At 33.3% G+C, this 21,339-nt stretch overlaps 1 protein-coding gene and 1 non-coding gene across 2 annotated transcripts in view; both read right to left on the bottom strand.

Moving 5' to 3' along the window:
* Nucleotides 1–327: 327 nt before the first annotated feature.
* Nucleotides 328–443, bottom strand: LOC129925485 (U5 spliceosomal RNA). The gene has a single exon (XR_008777251.1). It is a non-coding gene; the product is annotated as a U5 spliceosomal RNA (small nuclear RNA).
* A 5,039-nt stretch (nt 444–5,482) lies between these two features.
* The window catches only part of LOC106057038 (thioredoxin domain-containing protein 16-like), a 41,944-nt gene continuing 26,087 nt past the window's right edge, over nt 5,483–21,339 (bottom strand). The window contains exons 7-20 of the mRNA XM_013214066.2: nt 21,055–21,145; nt 19,440–19,611; nt 18,696–18,859; nt 17,838–17,916; nt 16,093–16,255; nt 14,431–14,580; nt 13,976–14,198; nt 13,389–13,522; nt 12,609–12,696; nt 11,675–11,813; nt 10,664–10,830; nt 8,733–8,914; nt 8,290–8,379; nt 5,483–7,690 (exon numbers count right to left, since the gene is read on the bottom strand). Coding sequence (XP_013069520.2) covers nt 7,470–7,690; nt 8,290–8,379; nt 8,733–8,914; nt 10,664–10,830; nt 11,675–11,813; nt 12,609–12,696; nt 13,389–13,522; nt 13,976–14,198; nt 14,431–14,580; nt 16,093–16,255; nt 17,838–17,916; nt 18,696–18,859; nt 19,440–19,611; nt 21,055–21,145 — 2,063 coding nt within the window. The 3' untranslated portion in view covers nt 5,483–7,469. The remainder of the gene's footprint in view (nt 7,691–8,289; nt 8,380–8,732; nt 8,915–10,663; nt 10,831–11,674; nt 11,814–12,608; nt 12,697–13,388; nt 13,523–13,975; nt 14,199–14,430; nt 14,581–16,092; nt 16,256–17,837; nt 17,917–18,695; nt 18,860–19,439; nt 19,612–21,054; nt 21,146–21,339) is intronic.

Genomic DNA, 21,339 nt, shown 5'->3' with positions numbered 1-21,339 from the left:
ATAGAAACAATCAAAGAGTGAAAGTATAAACTTAAATGATATTAAAACATTTTAAACATCGTAGTGACATTTTTTTCCACTTTGCCTACATTGCTTATGGTTGTTTCCCTTGTGCTTTGCTACATTTACCCCAGTTCTCTATATTAACTTCTATCAAACGTGCATACACATCTATATATGTTCACATTATGCGAACATAGGCATTTAAACATTTCTAGTTTCTTTTATTGTCTCCCTTTTTATGATAATTTATGATTTCCTCCCTTGAGATTTGGTAAACTAATTCCTCATTTATTATTGTAAAATAATCACTTTAGTTAATTTATTTACCCTACGAGTAGGGCTGGAAAAATTTGATTTTAGACTCATTAAATTGCTCCTCTGCACGGAAATCTTTAGTAAAAGGCGAAAGATTTACTCGATGTGCAGGGAAACCAGAGTAATAAATAATTAGGAATAAATTTGACCCCATTAAAAAAATTTTGATATAAAATAGGTTTAGTATAATATGGATTTATAGAAATAAGATTATTTTAAAGCAACATAATTATTCTCAGTAACATGCGTAGCACAGCGTGACAAAAGGTTTTGTGTTTATTACTTTAGAAAAAATATTTAATTTCTGCAATTCATGACTTTAAAAAAAATATCTTTCCTAATTGTAGTAAAGTAAGAGTTGCCCCCCCCCGTGTATCTAACAATGATCATTAATCTGTGTGGGTACTTTCCCTTTTATGATTATTAATAATCTCTCGAATATCTTAATTGATCAACAAGATATTAAGACTGTTCGCTAAGATTGAACACAGTGTAATACATATTTTTATTTTCACATATTAATATCATATGAGAATATGTTGCAGGGCATACTATCTGAGCAGATAGAAAAGATAATTTGGTTTGCCAAAAACAAACGCAAATCAAGTTTGACTAATTGTCTACTTCGATATTAATCACTACCATAAAAATATTTTTATTTTATTTTAAAAGTATTTGCGGGGGGGGGGGGGAGGGTAGTACTTGATATGTTCTCCTTGGTTGAAGTTTCTTTTGTATGTATATTTTAACTTTTTGTATTCAGAATTGATTGTTATACAATTTTAGACCTGCGTTATCAAATCACATTTTAAATACTGGCTCCAACCCTGTTTTTCTATTCTTTAAAAAATGTATCCACTTTTATAAGAAATTATAAAATTATTTGAAATTATAAAATTATTTGAAATTATAAAATTATTTGAAATTATAAAATTATTTGAAATTGTAAAAAAAAAAAGGATGCGTGCATTTTAGTACCGGTACCATTAGATACATACTAATTACTTTTATTACGAAAAATTTGAAGGCCAGGGGAGATTATAAATAAAATGCCTAGTTACTCATTTCTAGTTTGATCTTGAACTTATAAACACAGCTTCAGAATCGTTGACGTGTCGTAAATATAGACATAGTGATGAGTTGTAAACGAGCTTGTGAAGATCCTGAAGCGGTGTCTCATGAGTTATCCTTCAAAAAAGCTACACGAGCTTGAATTTTATGTTAAAACGCTGCTCTGAAGTGCACAGATGACATTTTGAGAATCTATGAGAATGATATCATATGCCTTTTAAAAAAACTGTAAAAGTTATTCTTTGTAAGAATAAATAGTTGTTAGACTAATTTTCCGCTTTTCTATCGACCATCCTGTAGAGTGTCATTTTCAAAGTTTTTTTTTTAAACCAAGAATGACATAACAGTCCATATGAACACAGTACACACACACAAACACGCACACAGAGAGAACTCGAGAGACCTAGTGCTACTCTAAGCCAGCAGTTCACGACACACAAACATCCACACAGTGAGAACTCGAGAGACCTATAGCTACTCTAAGCCAGCAGTTCACGACACACAAACACACAGAGAACTCGAGAGACCTATAGCTACTCTAAGCCAGCAGTTCACGACACACAAACACACAGAGAACTCGAGAGACCTATAGCTACTCTAAGCCAGCAGTTCACGACACACAAACACACAGAGAACTCGAGAGACCTATAGCTACTTTAAGCCAGCAGTTCACGACACACAAACACACAGAGAACTCGAGAGACCTATAGCTACTCTAAGCCAGCAGTTCACGACACACAAACACACAGAGAGAACTCGAGAGACCTATAGCTACTCTAAGCCAGCAGTTCACGACACACAAACACACAGAGAACTCGAGAGACCTATAGCTACTCTAAGCCAGCAGTTCACGACACACAAACACACAGAGAACTCGAGAGACCTATAGCTACTCTAAGCCAGCAGTTCACGACACACAAACACACAGAGAACTCGAGAGACCTATAGCTACTCTAAGCCAGCAGTTCACGACACACAAACACACAGAGAACTCGAGAGACCTATAGCTACTCTAAGCCAGCAGTTCACGACACACAAACACACAGAGAACTCGAGAGACCTATAGCTACTCTAAGCCAGCAGTTCACGACACACAAACACACAGAGAACTCGAGAGACCTATAGCTACTCTAAGCCAGCAGTTCACGACACACAAACACACAGAGAACTCGAGAGACCTATAGCTACTCTAAGCCAGCAGTTCACGACACACAAACACACAGAGAACTCGAGAGACCTATAGCTACTCTAAGCCAGCAGTTCACGACACACAAACACACAGAGAACTCGAGAGACCTATAGCTACTCTAAGCCAGCAGTTCACGACACACAAACACACAGAGAACTCGAGAGACCTATAGCTACTCTAAGCCAGCAGTTCACGACACACAAACACACAGAGAACTCGAGAGACCTATAGCTACTCTAAGCCAGCAGTTCACGACACACAAACACACAGAGAACTCGAGAGACCTATAGCTACTCTAAGCCAGCAGTTCACGACACACAAACACACAGAGAACTCGAGAGACCTATAGCTACTCTAAGCCAGCAGTTCACGACACACAACATGAAACATAAACACTAAAATCCCCCCTCCCTTTTTTTTTAAATTTCTCTTCGCCCTTATTGTACCTTATTCTGATATTGTACTCGCTCTTTCCAGTTTCAATGAGGTTTTCTTGCGCTCTTAATTAATGCAAGCAGAACCATATTTTTTCCTTATCAGGTTTGTCCATGCAGGGGCGGACTTAGTGTCAAAATCATCCCGGGCATTTCTATGCATTCCGACCCCCAAATTACATGCCATATGAGGGGCATCGAATTATACATATCCTCAAAATCAGTTGGCTAAGTTTGATCATTTGACCAAAAAAAAATGGGTTTACGTAACATAATGCGTTTCTACAAGTAGGCGGTCGGCATGGTTAGCTATATGAGCAATGTACTTCATGATTTTTTAAACTATTTCTAATTACTAAATGACACTTGAAATTTGATTTTTTTATAACGTGAAAAAAATACGCTACATATTATCATAACATGTACTTGATATTCAAGTCCAAGGCTAGTTAGATCTCCCATCAAAGAACTATTCGATTATGACCAAATGGATTATTTGTAGAACGTCGATCGTTATCAACAGTCATCACTCATCACCATCAAATTTGTCTAAGTACCTTGTGTCATGATGCTTTTCAGCCTATTCTTTACACATCTTTAATATGCAGTGACTTCGTTCACAAGCTCCTTGCGCATAAGGCAGGATAATTACAAGATAAACCTCTGTCAATACATTTGACATCTTTACAATTCTGTATCTATTAGAGGTTAGAGCAACTATCGTATCGTCTGCATGTTTTCGTCGGACACGGTTTCACTCCTAGTCTTGTTTCCGGGCATCTTTCAACTTTCTGGCAACCTCTGAGTTGATAAAGACATTATCATTCGTAGAATAACGTCTGGATTTTGTAGCCATAGGTCGACACTCTTTAAGCATATTTTCATATTTCGAAATACAGAGCAGGTTCGACATTAGCAGCTTTCATGCCATTTAGAGCAATAGTTGGTTTAGGTTTAGGCCTCCGGAAAGTGATCTGTAACCTACAGGTTGAGATTGAGAGACGAGAAGGCCTATTCTAGAAGTCTAATTTCAAGTGATAGCATTCCGCTGATGAAGGCGTCTCTAATGGCTTCATTTTGATTTTCGAGCGCGGAAACTGCTCTAAAATTTTCGAGCTTTATGTATCACTCTTAGGCCTACTCTTTGGACTTGTCAACACGCTGCCCTATTCCTTGTTTACAAGCTGGCCTAATTAGGGGGCGTACATTTCAATAGCTTATTTGACTGAGTCCCTTCAGAGAAGCTTTGGCAGTTTTGTATGTAGTACAACCTATTATTAGTGCTTAGGATGGAATGAGAAACACAATGAAATGAAACTAGAAGTCCTATTTCTCACCTTCAGGAGCTGCTAGCTTCATTGTCAAAAGTATGAAGCCAGTGTTTTTCCAGATACTCTGAGCATCTGGATCATTAGGATATAGGCCTACTACTAAACTTTTCGGTTTTTGAACTCGATCCATACTTAAAAAGCACAATTGACCCGTAAGATTCTTTTGTATAAATTTTATATATAGGCCTACTCAGAAAACATGTCTTTTCCATTATTGCATGCGGCGTCAGCGACAATATCAACTTTAGTTTTGACTAAGACATTTAATGACATTTTTCTCGACTTTCTTGCGTCATAATGGTCAACATTCTCCGGACTGCTGTTTATAATATTAACAACTTTTGTGAGTCCAAAAAAAAAAAAAAATCGAAATGTTCGCAGCAATGTCTTAATTAACAGGAAGATATCTTAGGATGATGACAAAGATTCACGAACTAGATGTGTCTCGAATTTCCCTCTCAGAATTGTATTTGCCAGATCTGCCATTTTCTTTATTAGACTTAATTCTGCAATTTTATTTTTTTTGGTACTAGGATGAATAGTAGCCTACTAGGATGAACACTTCAATAATTCACGGCCCCTTCCCTTTTTACAACAACAAAAAATTTGACTGGAGAAAGAATTTCTGAAGCTCAGAACACAATAGAACGTTAAGCGTTACCTACAGAACATATTTGCTTTTCAAGAAATAATTCTTAAAATTATCTAAGAAACATTATTTTCTAAAAAAAAAAAAAAGAAAAAAAAATTAGCTTTAATAAAAATTCCCTCCATAAATGTGGATTCTAAACAAACTTTAAATCTGTATGACTATTCATTCCAAAGAAAACCAGCCACACACTTGTGTTATAATTATAGATCTTTACGTTTCTTTTCTTTTTCTATACATCCCCAGCTTGCTGGGGGGGGGGGGCAAAGACAGCTTGTTTTTCATTTTGGGGTCACCAATGATAAAAGTTTGAGAAATACAACATACAGACTAAAAAAAAAAAACTAACCCTACTTTCTGTGTATTCATGAAAAGTTTGCATGGCACAATTTTTTTAAAGTCAAGTTAGCAAGACTACATGCGTTTTAAAAATAGAAAATGATGATTACACCATTCAGTAAATTAGCAAACTCTATGAAACAAACAAAAGTCCACTTTCCTGTCAGTTTATTGTTTTATCAGTGTGAGTACAAATTAAAAAAATGCTGATTATTAGGTAGTAGACGAGAATACATGATATTTATAAATTAACAAAATTTTAAAGTAAATGGAAAAAGCAGGCAAAGAATAGTCAAAACTAAAAAGATTATTGAGTAGAATACCTTGTAGAATGTTTGTTATTTTTAATTTAAAAAAAAATAATTGCTTGTAGGGTAAAAAAAAAAAAAAAAAGTAAATAATAAAGAGAAATCAAAGAACTAAAATACATTGTGAATCAATCAATAAATGTGTAAACAGGTAAGACTTTGATTCAAAAGAGTTTGATTTTCAACTACATAAGAATGAACATAGTGGTCAAAACATATGTATAAACAGTTGAACTATTTCTGACAATGACACATTTTCTGATAAAAATCTTACTGTTCACTGAATGATGACTTCATTATAAATTACTATCACAGGCTGACCCAGGCAATCTGTCACTGTAATGACTTTCACAAAAACATACAATGTTATACTGTAAACTGGAATGTAAAATAAATCAACTTTGTACTAACATTAGCCATTCTTTGTAAGAAAATCAAAAATAAATCTCTCACACAGATTAACTCAATTTGCCTCTTTGTATTTTGTATCAACTAATTAAAAAAAAAATTATGAGCTAAGGTCAACATTTTTTGTTGATCATATATTTCTTCATTACATTTGCACACTTTTCATTTAAATATCACATGACTGATTCAAAATAACCATTTTAACTTGATACTTTGAGTCTAGGTTTTTTTTGTTTTTTTTCACAGTAGTCAGGATAGGAGATAGTGTGCATATACTTTTTGACAGTCGCTGACTTTCTGATTTTCATTTTGACACATCTGGAAAGATATAGGCCTATGTTCTTTACCTGTATGAGGACATGCATTCACTGCACTCACAGAGCACAGAGTTTTTGTCCAGACCTCTTTGAAGAGAGGATTTCAGCCTTGTCTTCACCCACAGTTTGATTTTTCTATTTATTACAAAGTATATGAATACAAGAAAAATCTTTCATTGTATTATCAATTAATCTCCACAATAGTAACATGGTTTTTGTTCATAACTTTCCACAAGTCAATTGAAACAATGATTGTCTTCTTTTTCCTCCTTAGCCCAGCCCACTATCTTGAAAAGAAACAAACAAGTATCAGAGCCTTTCATTGATTAGTATATACAGAGCTTTTAAATTAATTTTAATTAGTTTAATGAGTTCAAAATATATAAATAACTGTATAGGAACAAAGCCACAAAGTCGTAAAATCTATTGCAAGATATGACTCACTAAGAGATCAAATTTAATAGATGTCTACAATAATCACTAATAAATAAAATCATATTGGTTACAATAGTCAAGCAATAATGAAGTCCATAATAGTAATAAAACAAACCTGAGTTAAATCCTATACAAACAAAACTTGGGTAAAACAAGCAAAATATGAATAGACTGGAAGACAAAGTTTTAAAAGTAATTATTGCACTTATTGTATTGGTAAAAGAAACTCATTTAAAATCAATGGCAATAGTTTATATTGCAGAGTGCTAAAAACAAAATTATTACAAAAACTGTTTCAAATCATAGCCAAAAGGTTTAAGAGGAATGTAAAGGCATGATAATAAAGCTTATAACAACTGAAAAAAACCATCAAGAAACAACTATCATGAGATTTCTATCATTTGTGTCAAAAGTTACTTTAAAACTTTTTACTTTTGTATCACACTAGAAAACATATATATATATAAACTAAAATTGTAATGAAACACATGTCAAACCTAGATTTTCAAATCAATTGAAAATACTATTATCTTTAATAAAAACCTAACAAGGGAAAAAAAAAACTTAATTAAAACTTGTAAATAAAAGAAATTTAAAACTACCTATATCAACATTTGTAACTTATATAAATATACTTGAAGTGTCACAGACTAAACCATTCCTATAAATCTTACAGTTCTATGTGAGTTGAAGCTTCAATAGGTGTGGATTCTTGTTTTAATGATTGGGGTTCTTCTGAAGTGTGGACATGGTTCTTTCCCTCATGTAGTTGTAACTTGCGGATTTGAAGAAGCTGTGCTCTGGCAGCCTCATCTTCTTTCAGTAGTTGGTCTATTAATTCTTCCTTTTCAGTGTCATTGCTTTTATCTTGATCTATTGCATTCTGATTGGCTAAAAAAGTTGTTATGTTGATTAAAATATGCATGTGATATCATGAATGATAAGTAGCTAAATTTTAATTCAAACTTGTGGTGAAATAGTTAGTATTTGTTTATGTTCGTGGAATGTCATGAGAATGTGTTCACAACATTGATTTAGTGTGCTACTGTCCAAGTCTCTTTCGTCAGTTCATGTATCGTTCTAATTTAATATAGCCTTGTTTCAGGTTATTCTTCAGTGTTCTTTTATTTCTTATTACAAAACTATATTTTCCTCTCAGGGTGGATGGGTCAGAATAGTTCAAGTCTTAGAATTGAAATGAATCACTTGGCCCCTCAAAACATAGTTGGCATGTGAAGAAGGAAGGAAAGGTCAGAATATGGTTGTTTGTAAGGTAGTCTTGCAAGGGTAAGCCCATTATGGAGCAAAGGCATCTTCAATGGTAGCATTTGAGGAGCTCTAGATGCTAAAAACTACTTAAAGATAATAAGCACACAATTTTTTATTTTCTTCAAATTTTGATGCAGGGTAAGGTCATTCTCAGAATCACCCAAAATGTATTGAATCCAAGTCATTTTTAATATGCATTGCCAGTAAACATTTTTTCTTACCAGTGTTTTCAATTTCTTTGAGTGAATCAGTCATGGCCAGGAAGTCATAATATTTCCCTGGTGCATTCCATGATGCTTGCTCCAAATGTTCTGAAAAGAACAGTGCATAGATACAAACTGGTTTATAAAATACATGTATTCAGTAAAACAACAGAATGTCACAAAGTAAATACGTTAAAAACAATTTAAACATATCTATTTTTACTTACTAAGTAAAGCTACTGAAAAGGTTCATGGCTTTGATGCATGATATTAATATATGTTTTATACAAAATCTTTTTTATCATTAACTTATGTCTAGTGCCAAATAGCTCCACCAGGATTTCAAGTTAACACCCTCAGTTTGAAAGCCAAATAATTTACCAGTCAGCCACAGAATCAAATTTACTACTAAGATGAAAGCTATAATAGTTTCCTAAGGAGTAGGTTGTAAAATGACTCACTAGAAGGAGGGATCAGTCCTAAGAGTACATCTTTCAGCCAACTCGTGACTTCATCATCTTTCAGAAGTTTGCCAGCATAATTAAATACTTCAGCCTGTCTATGGTTGACTAAAGAGATCATAGGCAGAGTTGCAGTCCAGGCATAAGAAGATAATATTTTAATGCCTAAAGTTTTGGGTTGTCTGTCAAATTTAAAATATAATTTAAAAAATACATGCATAATAAAATGTTATTTTTTTTAAACAAAAGTTTACAGAAGATATGAACTGAATGTTATCTTTAAACAGACAGAAAGGGAATGAGCAATGAAATATGAATACCAGTGTGAATACAACTGATGCAGTTTGAAGATATGGTAATACAGCCACAATAAAGAGTAATTTCAACATACAAGTAGAGTTTGTGTTATTCAGAAAGTGACTTGACTGAGAAGTCAAGAAGATATAAAAGTCAAACCAATTGATGTGTTATGAAACCAATCAGAAGTAAACAAGTTTCATATGACAACAACATAACATAAAGAAAAAAAAAAGAAAAGAAACACAACAAAGCATCAACATTTCTCCATTGGTCTCTGCAAATACTGTACAACACAACTTGACAACTTGGGCCCCAAATAACATAACTCTTTAATGTCTAATAAATTCACAGCCAGTTTTGTACAATTGGCAACATGAAATGCTGACTACAATTGCTTCTCCATGGAGAACCCTACTGTCATATAAACTCTCTGTACCAAACTCAACTCTCTCTCTAGACATTGTGACTTTACTGGATTCTATTGTGCAGACTGACAGAAGTTTCATATAACATTCCAATTTTTTTGGTTAACGCTAACATATCGTTGGCCTGTGTTATCAGTGTCAACTTATTACACACAAGATTACCACTAGCAGCATTGTTTTCACAATAATAACAATATTTTAAGACATTTTTCAATGTTAAAAATTGATGAAAACAATATTTTAATAGAGAACATTTGAATTTAAATATCTCAACAGCTTTAAGAAAGAATGTATTAAGACTGTGATGGGCAGGTCACGTCTACAGAATGGAAGACCACCGCATCCCTAAACGACTCTTGTATGGCCAACTAAGCGAAGGAAAGCACTCGCAAGGTGGTCAAAGAAAGCGCTTCAGGGACACCCTCAAAGCTTCTCTGAAGGCGTTCAGCATAGACCCAGGCACCTGGGAGACAGAGGCACATGACAGAGCATCATGGCGTCGCGTTGTGAAAACTGGCGCAGAGGTTGCTGAGGAAAAAAGAACAACGCAAAAGAAAAACGCCAGAGAAGAAAAGCAAGGCAAACGACACTAGCTCCAGCTGGAATAACCTGCCCAGTGTGTGGCCGAAGATTCCTGGCTCTCATAGGTCTCACCAGCCACATGAGGAGGCATAAAACCCCAGTGCAAAGCCCTCAGCTCCTGGATGACAAAGTGGTCATCATCGAACCACGATGGACGAACTATATATATATATATATATTTATTAAAACTGAGAACAGTATTGTTATGCAGTGTGTGGGTGTGTTTCTATGGTGACAGTGGGAAGAGGTTAACTATGCAGTGTGACTGATGCATATTAAGTGGCAGTGTGGTCAGCGGTCTTAGGTAGTACAGACGATTCCAGAACGCCAGACTGTTTTATTGTTGTGAGTTAGACTTTGTTCAGAATACCATTTTATAATACAACTAAAGTCTATTATATTTATTTCATTTCACCTCAAGTTGAAGTTGTTTATATTGAACAGTGGTTTAGTTGTCTACCAACAGTTTAGTGCCACAAGCAACAAGACTGTTAACAAGTATAAAAGTATTACTTCATAGGCCAAAGCCTTGCTAGTTAATACCTGAGTTAAGAGCCAGGCCTGTGATACCAGAATGATATTAGAACTACAAGAAAAGAAGACTAATAGATGAATGTTACTTACGCATTCATTGAGCAGAAGATAACATTATCAAACTGTCCAGATAGAGCTATCTTAGTCATCATTTTCATTGCCTCTAAAGAAGCAGTGCTGTTTTTATCCACAAACAAGATTGCAAATGGTAGTTTCTTGGCAAACAATGTCGGGAAGTTGTTGATTCCTAGCTCTGGCTGTCAATAAAGTACATCTACTTACATAACTAAAATAAAAATAGTTTGATTTAAATGGTGCATACAAAATGAAAAGAAGAATAAACAATGGGATATGCCTTCCAAGTAGAGGCAATAGGGAGTGATTTTGAATTTGAAAAGGTGAGCAACCACTCTGTCTCAAAACATCATCAGTGGTGGTCAGTGTTGGTTCAGTGAATACAGCACACTACACAATGTTTGGTCATAAAAAAGAGTGGGAGAGGCACTCTTTTCTTTAGAGTACATTACCCCTAGAATTAGTAGATCTCATTTATTTCTTTTCAATTTTGATTTATAAATAGTGTATGTGTATTTTTAACAAAGTTTGCACATTTATAATTTTTTTCCAGAAGATTAAAAAAAGCCAGTAGACCTACTTTAGGCAGGATAAATGTGATGTGAAATCAATTTTCAGTTTCTTTTAGTATTGGAGATAATAGAGTAACAAAGATTGAAAGAATGCCCATGAAAATAAAAACAAATTTCTAATTCAGTCTGACTAAGAACTACCCAATTTTAAAAAATATTACTAGAGCAAGGAAGGCCTGCCTTTATTAACCAGGAATCTCTCTAATTAATGTGAAAATATGATAAACAAATTACATTATATTTTTTATGAACTAATATTTGAAGTTAATATGAAGATAAAAAATCAATAAAAGCAATAGTAAGATAGTGATGATATAAAAACCTTTTGGCTACTTGATCAGTGAAAATTTAAAAGCAACACTTTTTTTTAGAGCATTAGAAAAAAAGTGGAACAACATCTACACAGACATTAAAAAATTCATGCAAATTTTCTTAAGATAAAAACAATCTTTACCAGTGTTTTAAAAGTTGACATCCATGCAAAGTCTCTAAGAGTTTCTTCTGTCACATCTGTCAAAATTCTAATTGGTTTGTCAACATCTTGACGGTTATAGGCAACAACTGCTGGAACCATTACTCCATATTTTTTAGCACTAGGAGGCAAGCGATATAAGAAAACAAAAAGTTACTTTCTAGATCACATTTGCTCTACTCCTTTAGTACAAATAGTTATTTTAGACAAACAAAAAAGTTGCTCGCTGAAACTAACTTAAAATAACAAATGAAAGCAACATTCTGCAATCCAATAAATTAAGTAAAATTATAATTAATTATACTCAGCATTCAAAGAATAATGCTTTAATATGCAATTTTCCCATACTTATGACAGTCAATAAAAAAATATAATAATAATAATAACAATAATAATCTTTATTGTCCATATGGAAATTTGTCTTACAATTTGTGCATTACACCAAACAAAAAACATTATAACTATAAGAAACCAAAGTGTACATTCACACCAGACTCACTCATAATTTACATGTGACAAAGTTTATATCAGATTGTTCTTATTTAATGATTTGATTGCCAGGGGAACAAAAGAGTGTTTGTGTCTGTTTGTCTTTGCCATCAGTGTCTTGTATTTCTTTTGTGATGGTAAAATCACAAAATCCTGACACAAAGGGTGATTCTTTTTTTCAAGGATCTTGTTAGCTCTTTTATAGATGTTTGTCTCAAACAACTGCCCAAATGGGGTTTGTTTTTTGCCAATGATTTTACCAGCAGCATTTAGGATTCTATAAAGTTTATTTTATGATTAGATATTACGGGATTAATTGAGTGACTAAATGCACAAAATTACATATCAGGTTTAAGAATTATATGCTAATGTGGGTTTAATATAACCCAAGGCTAAGAGTGATTACATATTTAAGGATTATACTTACACAGATGCTACCAGTTTTTTGGTCACAATGCCAAAAGCAGTTACTGTAGACAAAGACTTTGCGACTTTTTTAAAGATCAGCCTCACTTCTGAAAATGAAATAATTTTTTATTATTCACAATAATCCAACAAGTAAAATTGTCTTCAGTGTGTTCTCATACATTGTTTTATTTAGCAATTTACCAGATAGTTAGTCACTTTGTCATAAGTACTACAGTTACTGGAGGCGCGGTGCTGAGCGCTAAAGGGCTTGGCTTTCAAACTGGGTTCCCGGGTTCAAATCCTGGTGAAGACTGGGATTTTTAATTCCAGGATCTTTGGGCACCTCAGAGTCCACCCAGCTCTAATGGGTACTAGACATTAGTTGGGGACAAAAGTAAAGGTCGTTGGTTGTTGTGCTGGCCACATGACACCTTTCTTAATCATGGGCCACAGAAGCAGAAGAACTTTACATCTGTCCCATAGATCACAGGGTCTGAAAGGGGAACTTTACTTTACTAACTACAGCTAGTAACACTTTGTCACAAATACTATATCTAGTAACACTTTGTCACAAGTACTACAGCTAGTAACACTTTGTCACATGTACTACAGATAGTAACAATTGGTCACAGGTACAAGTACTACAGCTAGTAACACTTTGTCACAAGTACTATAGCTATTAACACTTTGTCACATGTACTACAGATAGTAACAATTGGTCACAGGTACAAGTAGGCCTACTACAGCCAGTAACACTTTGTCACAAGTACACTATAGCTAGTAAAACTATGTGAAATACCTTTATTCTCCTTGGCTGCTAACAAGATGACTGAGCTAGGAGAATAGGAAGAGAAACTCATTGGAAAGTGACCTTTCATGAACTTGTCTACTTCTTCCTGTGTGTTTAACTTGACTGGACTTTTCAATTGAAGACTGAGAAACAAGAGATTTAAAAAAAACATGATTATTACAGAAGTACTACAAATCATTTTGTCATCTGAGTCTTTGATTTGTGTATCTTTTTCTTTAAAGAGATTATTGAGAAAAACTAAATTGTCTCAACAGTGCCTTTGTGTGGAAAAATGCTTGACAAAAAAAAAAAATAAAAAAAAAATTAAAAACATGTTTTTTTAAAATATACATTCGTTTATGAATTAAGTGATTGAGCTAATAATGTGAATATAATATCACAATCATGAATGGTTACCACAATTTCTATACCAAATGACTTGGCATCAATACAAAAATGAAACATTCAACATAATCATTGACATACTGAGCTAATTGAGGGTTTGGGTTGCAGAGCAAACAAACTACTAAGGATATGAATTATAAAAAAAAACAACTATTTCTAAGTCTAAGTATGAACAAAAACAATCATCTTACAGTATATAAGCAATGAGCACAGACTGTGAGTGCAGGTGACCTTTATATTCTTGCGGCTTCATACCCTTCTGGTAGATTCTCATCAGAGGGTATGAGGTAATATTTTGAGCTGCACAGAGATCAGTAGCATCAAAACAGTTAACCCTCATCAGGACATCAGAGCCAGAGAAGTTGGTAGCAGCCTTGGCCAGGTCAGACAAGAAAGCCATACTAACGTGATCAACTGAAATAAGGAAATATATCTACATCCGAAAAAACAGAACAATTTCATAGAATCTCACTTCAGTCTAAAAAATTATCCCCTGCTTAAGCAAATTATTAAATCTCATTTAAAAAAATAAAGAAGAGAGTCTACTTTAAGCTTAAGATGAAAAATGAACAGAATATATGATAGTATTTTTATTTAAAAAATGAGAACTTTAAAATAAGCATGGGAGATATGACATTTCACTTACATGGTAAGTAAAAGAGAACCAGTTTAAGTTGAGCTGAGTCAATAGCTGCAGCAAATGTTTCCTTGAACAATGGAGGCATAAAGCTTAGGTCCATGTCTTCCAGCTGAAGTCTAAACACAGCATCCTCGACTTCATCATCTTGTGTCTCCACTTAGCACAAACATGTAAAACAAAAATGTAATCCTATTATAAAGGATTGAATGCCCAATGCCAATAAGTTCTACACGACCTGAATCTTGGCCTTATATTGTGTTATTTAGTGTGTTTGCATGCTAACAAGGTTTTTCAATCTTCAGAAATCTACATGTGTGTGGTGTTCACACCAGATATTCCCCTCCCTCTATGATACATGAGAGTTTAAATGCTAAGGACCCATGCACAGATTGAAAACCTTCTAAATTTTTTAATGATACTTCAGTTTTGAGGCACTCCGCTTGTCTATGTACTAAGCTTAATCCGCTTGTCTATGTACTAAGCTTAAGTCATATAACATGACTAACTTGTTTACTTAATTATACTGATATCATAATATATTATCAACCTAAGAAACAAAACTGTAATGCATAAAAAACAAACTTTTTTCAACATATACATTTTACACATTTAATTATTTAACTATGAAGAGCCATTTTTAAAAATGTAGAAATAGATTAGGAAAATTATTCGTTCATGAATTTTGTTTTGTTTTATACATCTTGGGTGTTATAAAGGAATGAAGATTATTATGTCCTAGACTAAACTGCCCGCAGAATGGCAGGAGATGGAAGTAGGCAAAGTTCTAAATCATGACCATTGTAATGACAGTCCCAAGCCCATACCACATTACCTGGCACCCAAAAGAAATTAAAAAGGTGATGTAACTAATCTTTTATTCTAGTTTCTTAAAAGAAAGACACACCATTTGACAGAATTTTAAAAACCTTATATCAACTCATTCTGTCTGTCTGGTAAAAAGTGTGTACACGTTATTTCTTCCACACCAATTCTCGAATCAAGCTGAAACTTCGCACAATTATTCATGACATAGACAAGACATAAATTAATAAATAAAAAAACCCCTACTAATTAGAAAATTAATTACTGGTAATTCATTATTTTGTTTAATAGCAACAAGGGAAACTAATACTTTAGTATTCACAGATATGGCTAAATTTGTTAGGTTTAGTCCTCTTAAAATAATTGTTAAAACTATTTCTCCCTCACGCATTCTCCAATCAAGTTGATACTTTTAACAATTATTTATTGTGCCTAACACACAAAACATAAAAATCAATAAACAAAAATTCTCAATAAGTTAATTAATTATTGATAATTTTGTTTGATATTAAATATGGGAAATACTTTAGATATGCAATGTTTGTTTTTTTAAAAAAGGATTTATTATATTTTGCTTGTTTGTTCTTGAATACTACTCAAATGAATACAAAAAAACTTAGAGCTATTTTAGAAGTTTCATCTGTAATTAGTAATGTGTTTTATACAAATGCCCCTTTAAGCTTATTAGATAAAAAAAATAGTCATATATATGTAGAGATTATCGTTATTTAAAATTTTTTTTACAATACTATAAACAAAATATAAAGACATAATCAACAGAGATAGTAGATAATATGACTATTAATAACCAATAAACAAATGACTGTAGCTCATGATTTCATTTACCTTCTTCTATTAAGCTTTCACTGAAAATGTCTGTCTCAGGGGAGTGTTGGGATTTCTTCACAACCTCTGAGCTAGGCTTGTCTGATAGGTATATGGTAGCCTCAAGGAATTCTTGAGCAGATTCTAAAGACCATGGTCTGTTAATATAAGTAACCTCTCCTGGCTGGACAGATTCAAAATAGTAAAAACATATTTCTACAGAAGCAAAAAAAAAAAATAAAAATAAAAAATAAACCCCAAACAACTGAAGGAAACTGAAGGCACAAAAATATAAGCAACCCTGTCATTCAAATCAATGGTTTTTTTTTTGGGGCAGTTGAGTTTAAAGCTCTTTTGAAGTCTTTGCCATGGAAAAGTAGTATGATGTTCTGTTCAAGTGATCGACCTTCAAAGTGTTGACTTTATTTGTTTGTAGATATGATAGAACCTGATGAAAGGGAGACAATTGTGTGAAGTGTTCATAAAGAAATAGTTGGCAGATTTCTTAAAGGTGGGAAACACTGTCATGATGTAGATGTGTGAAATTGAACCTATATAGATGGACATTTTGTGTATGTTTGTATCCCATTCTTAGTTGAAAGATATGGCTGGTACTATGTGGGGAGTAAGTTGATATTGTTCTGTTTATTAGGCAATTTTATTTCTTTGTACAAAGCTTGGACTTACTTCCAAAGGCACACGACTACTTTTGCTGTTGATCATTTCCTAAATAGTGTCATGATTAATACTTTTATCAATTCCCAGAAATTATCAAAGAAGGCAGTAAAGGTTATAATCAAGTGGTAGAGCCCAAGCTGTCAGGGTGAAGGTATAATCCTTCTATTATCTATGAGGACATTTGTGTTACTTGGATTAGACTGGTTATCCATCAGCAAGGTAAAGTTTACTCTGATATGAGGTACTCATAAGAACAAACACAAAACTGGGTGGGATGTGTGTCAAAAAAACCAGCAAAACTGTGTGGGATGTGTGGCAACAAAACACTTGACTACCTGTCCAAGGGTCTCAAGATCAAATCATATCTCAAGCAGAGTTGTGTATGCTTAGTGCAGCATGGAAACCTCTGATACTTATCTCAAGCAGAGTTGTGTATGCTTAGTGCAGCATGGAAACCTCTCAGATACATGACTCAAGCAGAGTTGTGTTTGCTTAGCAGCATGGAAACCTCTCAAATACCCCCTCCCTTTTCAACACATAAGGAAAAAAACCCACTAAGAATGCTATTGCATGAAAGATGCCCTAAAGAAAAGCACACACAAAAAATGATCTCAAGTAAAAATCCTTACCATGCATACCAAGATTATTATTGAACAAAGTTTCTACTACCTACCCACACAGTAATGGCAGTACGTGCCATCTTCAAAACTAACTTAGTGATATTATAAGAAGTAAACCAACGTGAAAACAAGAAGCAAACTGTTGATACTGTCTAGCATAAAGCTACTGCCCAACACACTCTTTAAAAATATGTACATTCAATAACCATGCATATAAACGAATATTCTGGATCAACATAGAAATAAAGTTGTCAACATAAAAAAAAAACCTTATTAAACATGAACTACTAACTTCAACTGTCAAATATGAGCTACTAAAATATCCCATAGAGTTACAAAACTAATGTCAGCTCATTTCCTCTTCTACCATTCTCCATAAGCCAAAAATGTATCAATCCACTGAATACCAACTACTGTAGGACTAGGATTGAACATTGAAGATTGTTATGTTAAACTTCATTAACAAACCTTTTCTAAGAAAGCTATATTAGGAATGCTTCCCTGGTATCCATGCTCTTGAGCAATCTTTTTATTTTTCTTTTTATCCCTGGGCATGTGAGGAAGGAGAAAAAAAAACAGTTCTGATTAGTTCACAAATAAGCTGGTTCTTAAAAACTAAAAGAAAAAACCATTTATGTTATTGGATTGATTTCTAAGCTTTGAATGATAGTTCAAATATGAATATATATATATATATATATTACTATGTCCTAGCTCAAACTTCCAGAAGGACAAGAGGGGATAGTATCAGACAATGAGAAAATTGGAACCACCCTCATCATAAAGAGATTCACAAGTGCATACCATATGACCAGGAAGCCATCCAGCCATGTTTTAAGTAAGAAAAAAAAAGGAAATAAAAAAACACATGTTGTATGGTATAAAATTTAAAACTTCTTAGAGAAAAATAGGCCTGCCCAAAAAAATCAGGAAGATTTAGCGGGCATTGAAAAAAATTGCAGTCTGACTTAGCTGCTTTTCCAATTGTTTTAAATGAGGGATGTAATAAACAGATATTTCTTTGTCAGCACATGGTTCATAGACAGATAGAAAGAAAAGCAAAAAAAAATAAACAAATAAAAAAATATGCTGACAAAGACCTTGAGTGCTCAAATAATGTAAAGCTCTTTTTAGAAGTGCTAAGAATTTTCAAGATAACATCCAACTAGATAGGTAAATAAATTATTTTAGTTAAGATTAATATAAATGACTAGATTAAAACTGATGTGAAGTGAAAGAAAAAATATTTTGAAATAACATTTGAAATGTAAGGTTAAATTTTAAAAAGAAATCCTGGAAACTACTAATGGCTTCTATAGTACTAACATATTTAATACTACTAGTTTAGCATGTCCCCTAACAAAGTGAGCTAATTCTTGAACATCTTTCTCAATCATCTGGTTGGAAGTCTCTTCTGTGTATACAAATAGGATGGGGACACTTCCTGGCATTTCCAGAAGGGCTAGAGCATCTTTTGAAGGAGAATAGTACTGGAAATGAAAACATAGTATTATTATTACAAGTACTTCTACTAGTTGCATGCTTACAGTAAAAACGCCTGTGTTACTAATTGATGAAAATGAAACAAAACTATGTCCATAAATAAAGTAAGAGAAGTGAAAGTAATTTAGAAAAACACACGAGTTAAACATTTAAAAGGAAATGTAATATGCTTAAGTAGGCTTTGAGGAGATGTGGTATGGCTTCTGAACCTAGGGGTCTCAAGTTGGGCTCCAGGTGAAGACTGGGATTTTGAATTACAAGATTTTTAAGACATCCTTGAATTCTAATAGGTGCCTGACATTAGTTGGGGAAAGTAAAGGAGGTTGGTCATTGGGCTGGCCAAATGACACTCTCGTTAACTGCCATAGAAACAGATGAAATTTACATCATTGCCCCAATAGATTTGAAGGTCTGAAAGGAGTACCATTACCTAAAAAGACTTTGTCTGAAAAACTATTAGACTAGAAACACTAAACTCAGTTTCTTAGATTTGAAAATGCATATTGATTAAAGATCAAGTAAAGTTTTCAAGTGTCTTAGGCAGGAAAAAAACAAATTTATTTCTACCAATACTGGTTCTCCTAGAAGTCTGATGAATGTAGCAATAGCAGCCAAATTTGTGTCCCCTTTGTACATAATATTGTCACAATCTCCAGACTGTAGTTGCTCATGAGTGGAAGTAGAACAAAACATGGCCCAGATGGCAAAGGTAGATTCTGAATTGATGCTATTGGCATTTCTGGAAACAATTTTTCAAATGTTTAGTTTGCGAAGCCTAAGAGCAATGATTAAGCAGACATTAAAATGAAGTAAACAGAACAACTTCTTTAGCCCCAATGTAAGGATCTTGTTTGTAGTCATTTTTAAATTTAGTTTCTAATCCTGAAAAAAATATGTGCACAATCTTATTTATTTATCTATTTAAACTCATAGAAACTTTTACAGGCCTGAGAAATATTGGACACCCCCCCCCCCCCATTGTTTTCACAAAGCTTATATCAACTGTCTGTCTGTCTGCTAAAAAGTGTGAAGACGTTATTTCTCCCACACCCATTCTCGGATCAAAGCTTAAACTTCACACACTTTTTCATTGGCATAGACAAGACATGAATAAATTTAAAAAAAAGTAACCAATTAGTCAATTATTACTGGTAATTAATTATTTTGTTTGATGACAAGGGAAACTAATCCTTCAGTATTCACAGACATGCCTAAATTTGCTGAGTTCAGTCCCTTTAAATAATTATTAATGCTATTTCTCTCTGATCAAGTTAATACTTCAAACAATTTATTCTACCTAACAAAATATGAGTCAATAAAAAAAAATCTGTCAATTAATTATTGGTAATTAATTATTTTGTTTGATATTGAATAAGGGAAATAGCTTGTACATTATTTATATATTTTTAAGGGCAGAGTTCATCCTCTTTAGATAAGCTTCTACACTTCTCCATTTTTATATAATAATTTAAAACAATTTAAGGTCTTACAGTATATTACAATCTAGAGCAATAAATATGACAGTAGTGCTATACACGAAATATCTATGTGCAAAAACAGATATGAAATGGGTAACTGAAAGGTATTATACTACAGTAGAGGTACACCTTCTTTAATTTGTATTGAAACATGCAGCGCTTTTTTTGTGATGGTACGCACCGGTACGGCATACCAGCCAGCACCTTTTTCAATATGGGGAAAAAAATTATTACTTTTCTTGTATTTTAACGTTTATGATTAAAACATTATTAGTTAAAAGTAGGCAATCTATCACTGAGTACCGGCACATAATCACTGAGTACAGGCACCTATTATTTTACAAAAAAAGCACTGGAAACATGTAATAATGTTTTCATTTCCCTTTAGGCAGTGTAGTTAACATAAATACTGTTTATCTCAAGGTGGGTTTTAAAACCAAATATAAAACAAGACTTGCCTTATGTACATAAAATTTAGTGTGTACAAAATGATATTAGCCAAATATAAAAAGGGAAACAAAAAAAACAACATATAATTGTAACCCAATATAGATGAAGTTTATTAAAAAGTATGTTTTGAAAACTTGTACAACATAGTGCATCAAATGGTATGTGTGAGTTTAACAAGGGAGATACTATCTTGCAAGGTTATCAAAGACTTAAGTAGGCCTATGTAAAAGGAATAAAGGAAATAAAAAACTCACTGTAGCCCTTCTGTAACTTTTGTTTCAGCAGTGAAGGCAAAGTTGTAATTATCTTGATAAGCATAAGCTACCTCCGCAAATATACGATGCTCTATAAATAGGAAGAAAAATTGAAATACTAGGATAGTCACTAAAGATAATGTAGCAAGAAACATCTACTGCTCTAATTACTTTCAGTAACACACTAGTTACACATACTTACAATTGTATTTTTACATTTCATTTTTTTAAATCTATATGAAGCATATTTTCACCTATTCAATCTTAACATTTTTTTTTACACCT

This window comes from Biomphalaria glabrata, chromosome 3, assembly GCF_947242115.1.
Source record: "Biomphalaria glabrata chromosome 3, xgBioGlab47.1, whole genome shotgun sequence".
NCBI classification, from domain to species: Eukaryota; Metazoa; Mollusca; class Gastropoda; family Planorbidae; genus Biomphalaria; species Biomphalaria glabrata.
The sequence above is the reverse complement of the archived record's forward strand: the minus strand, read 5'-3'. Positions and strand labels throughout refer to the sequence as shown.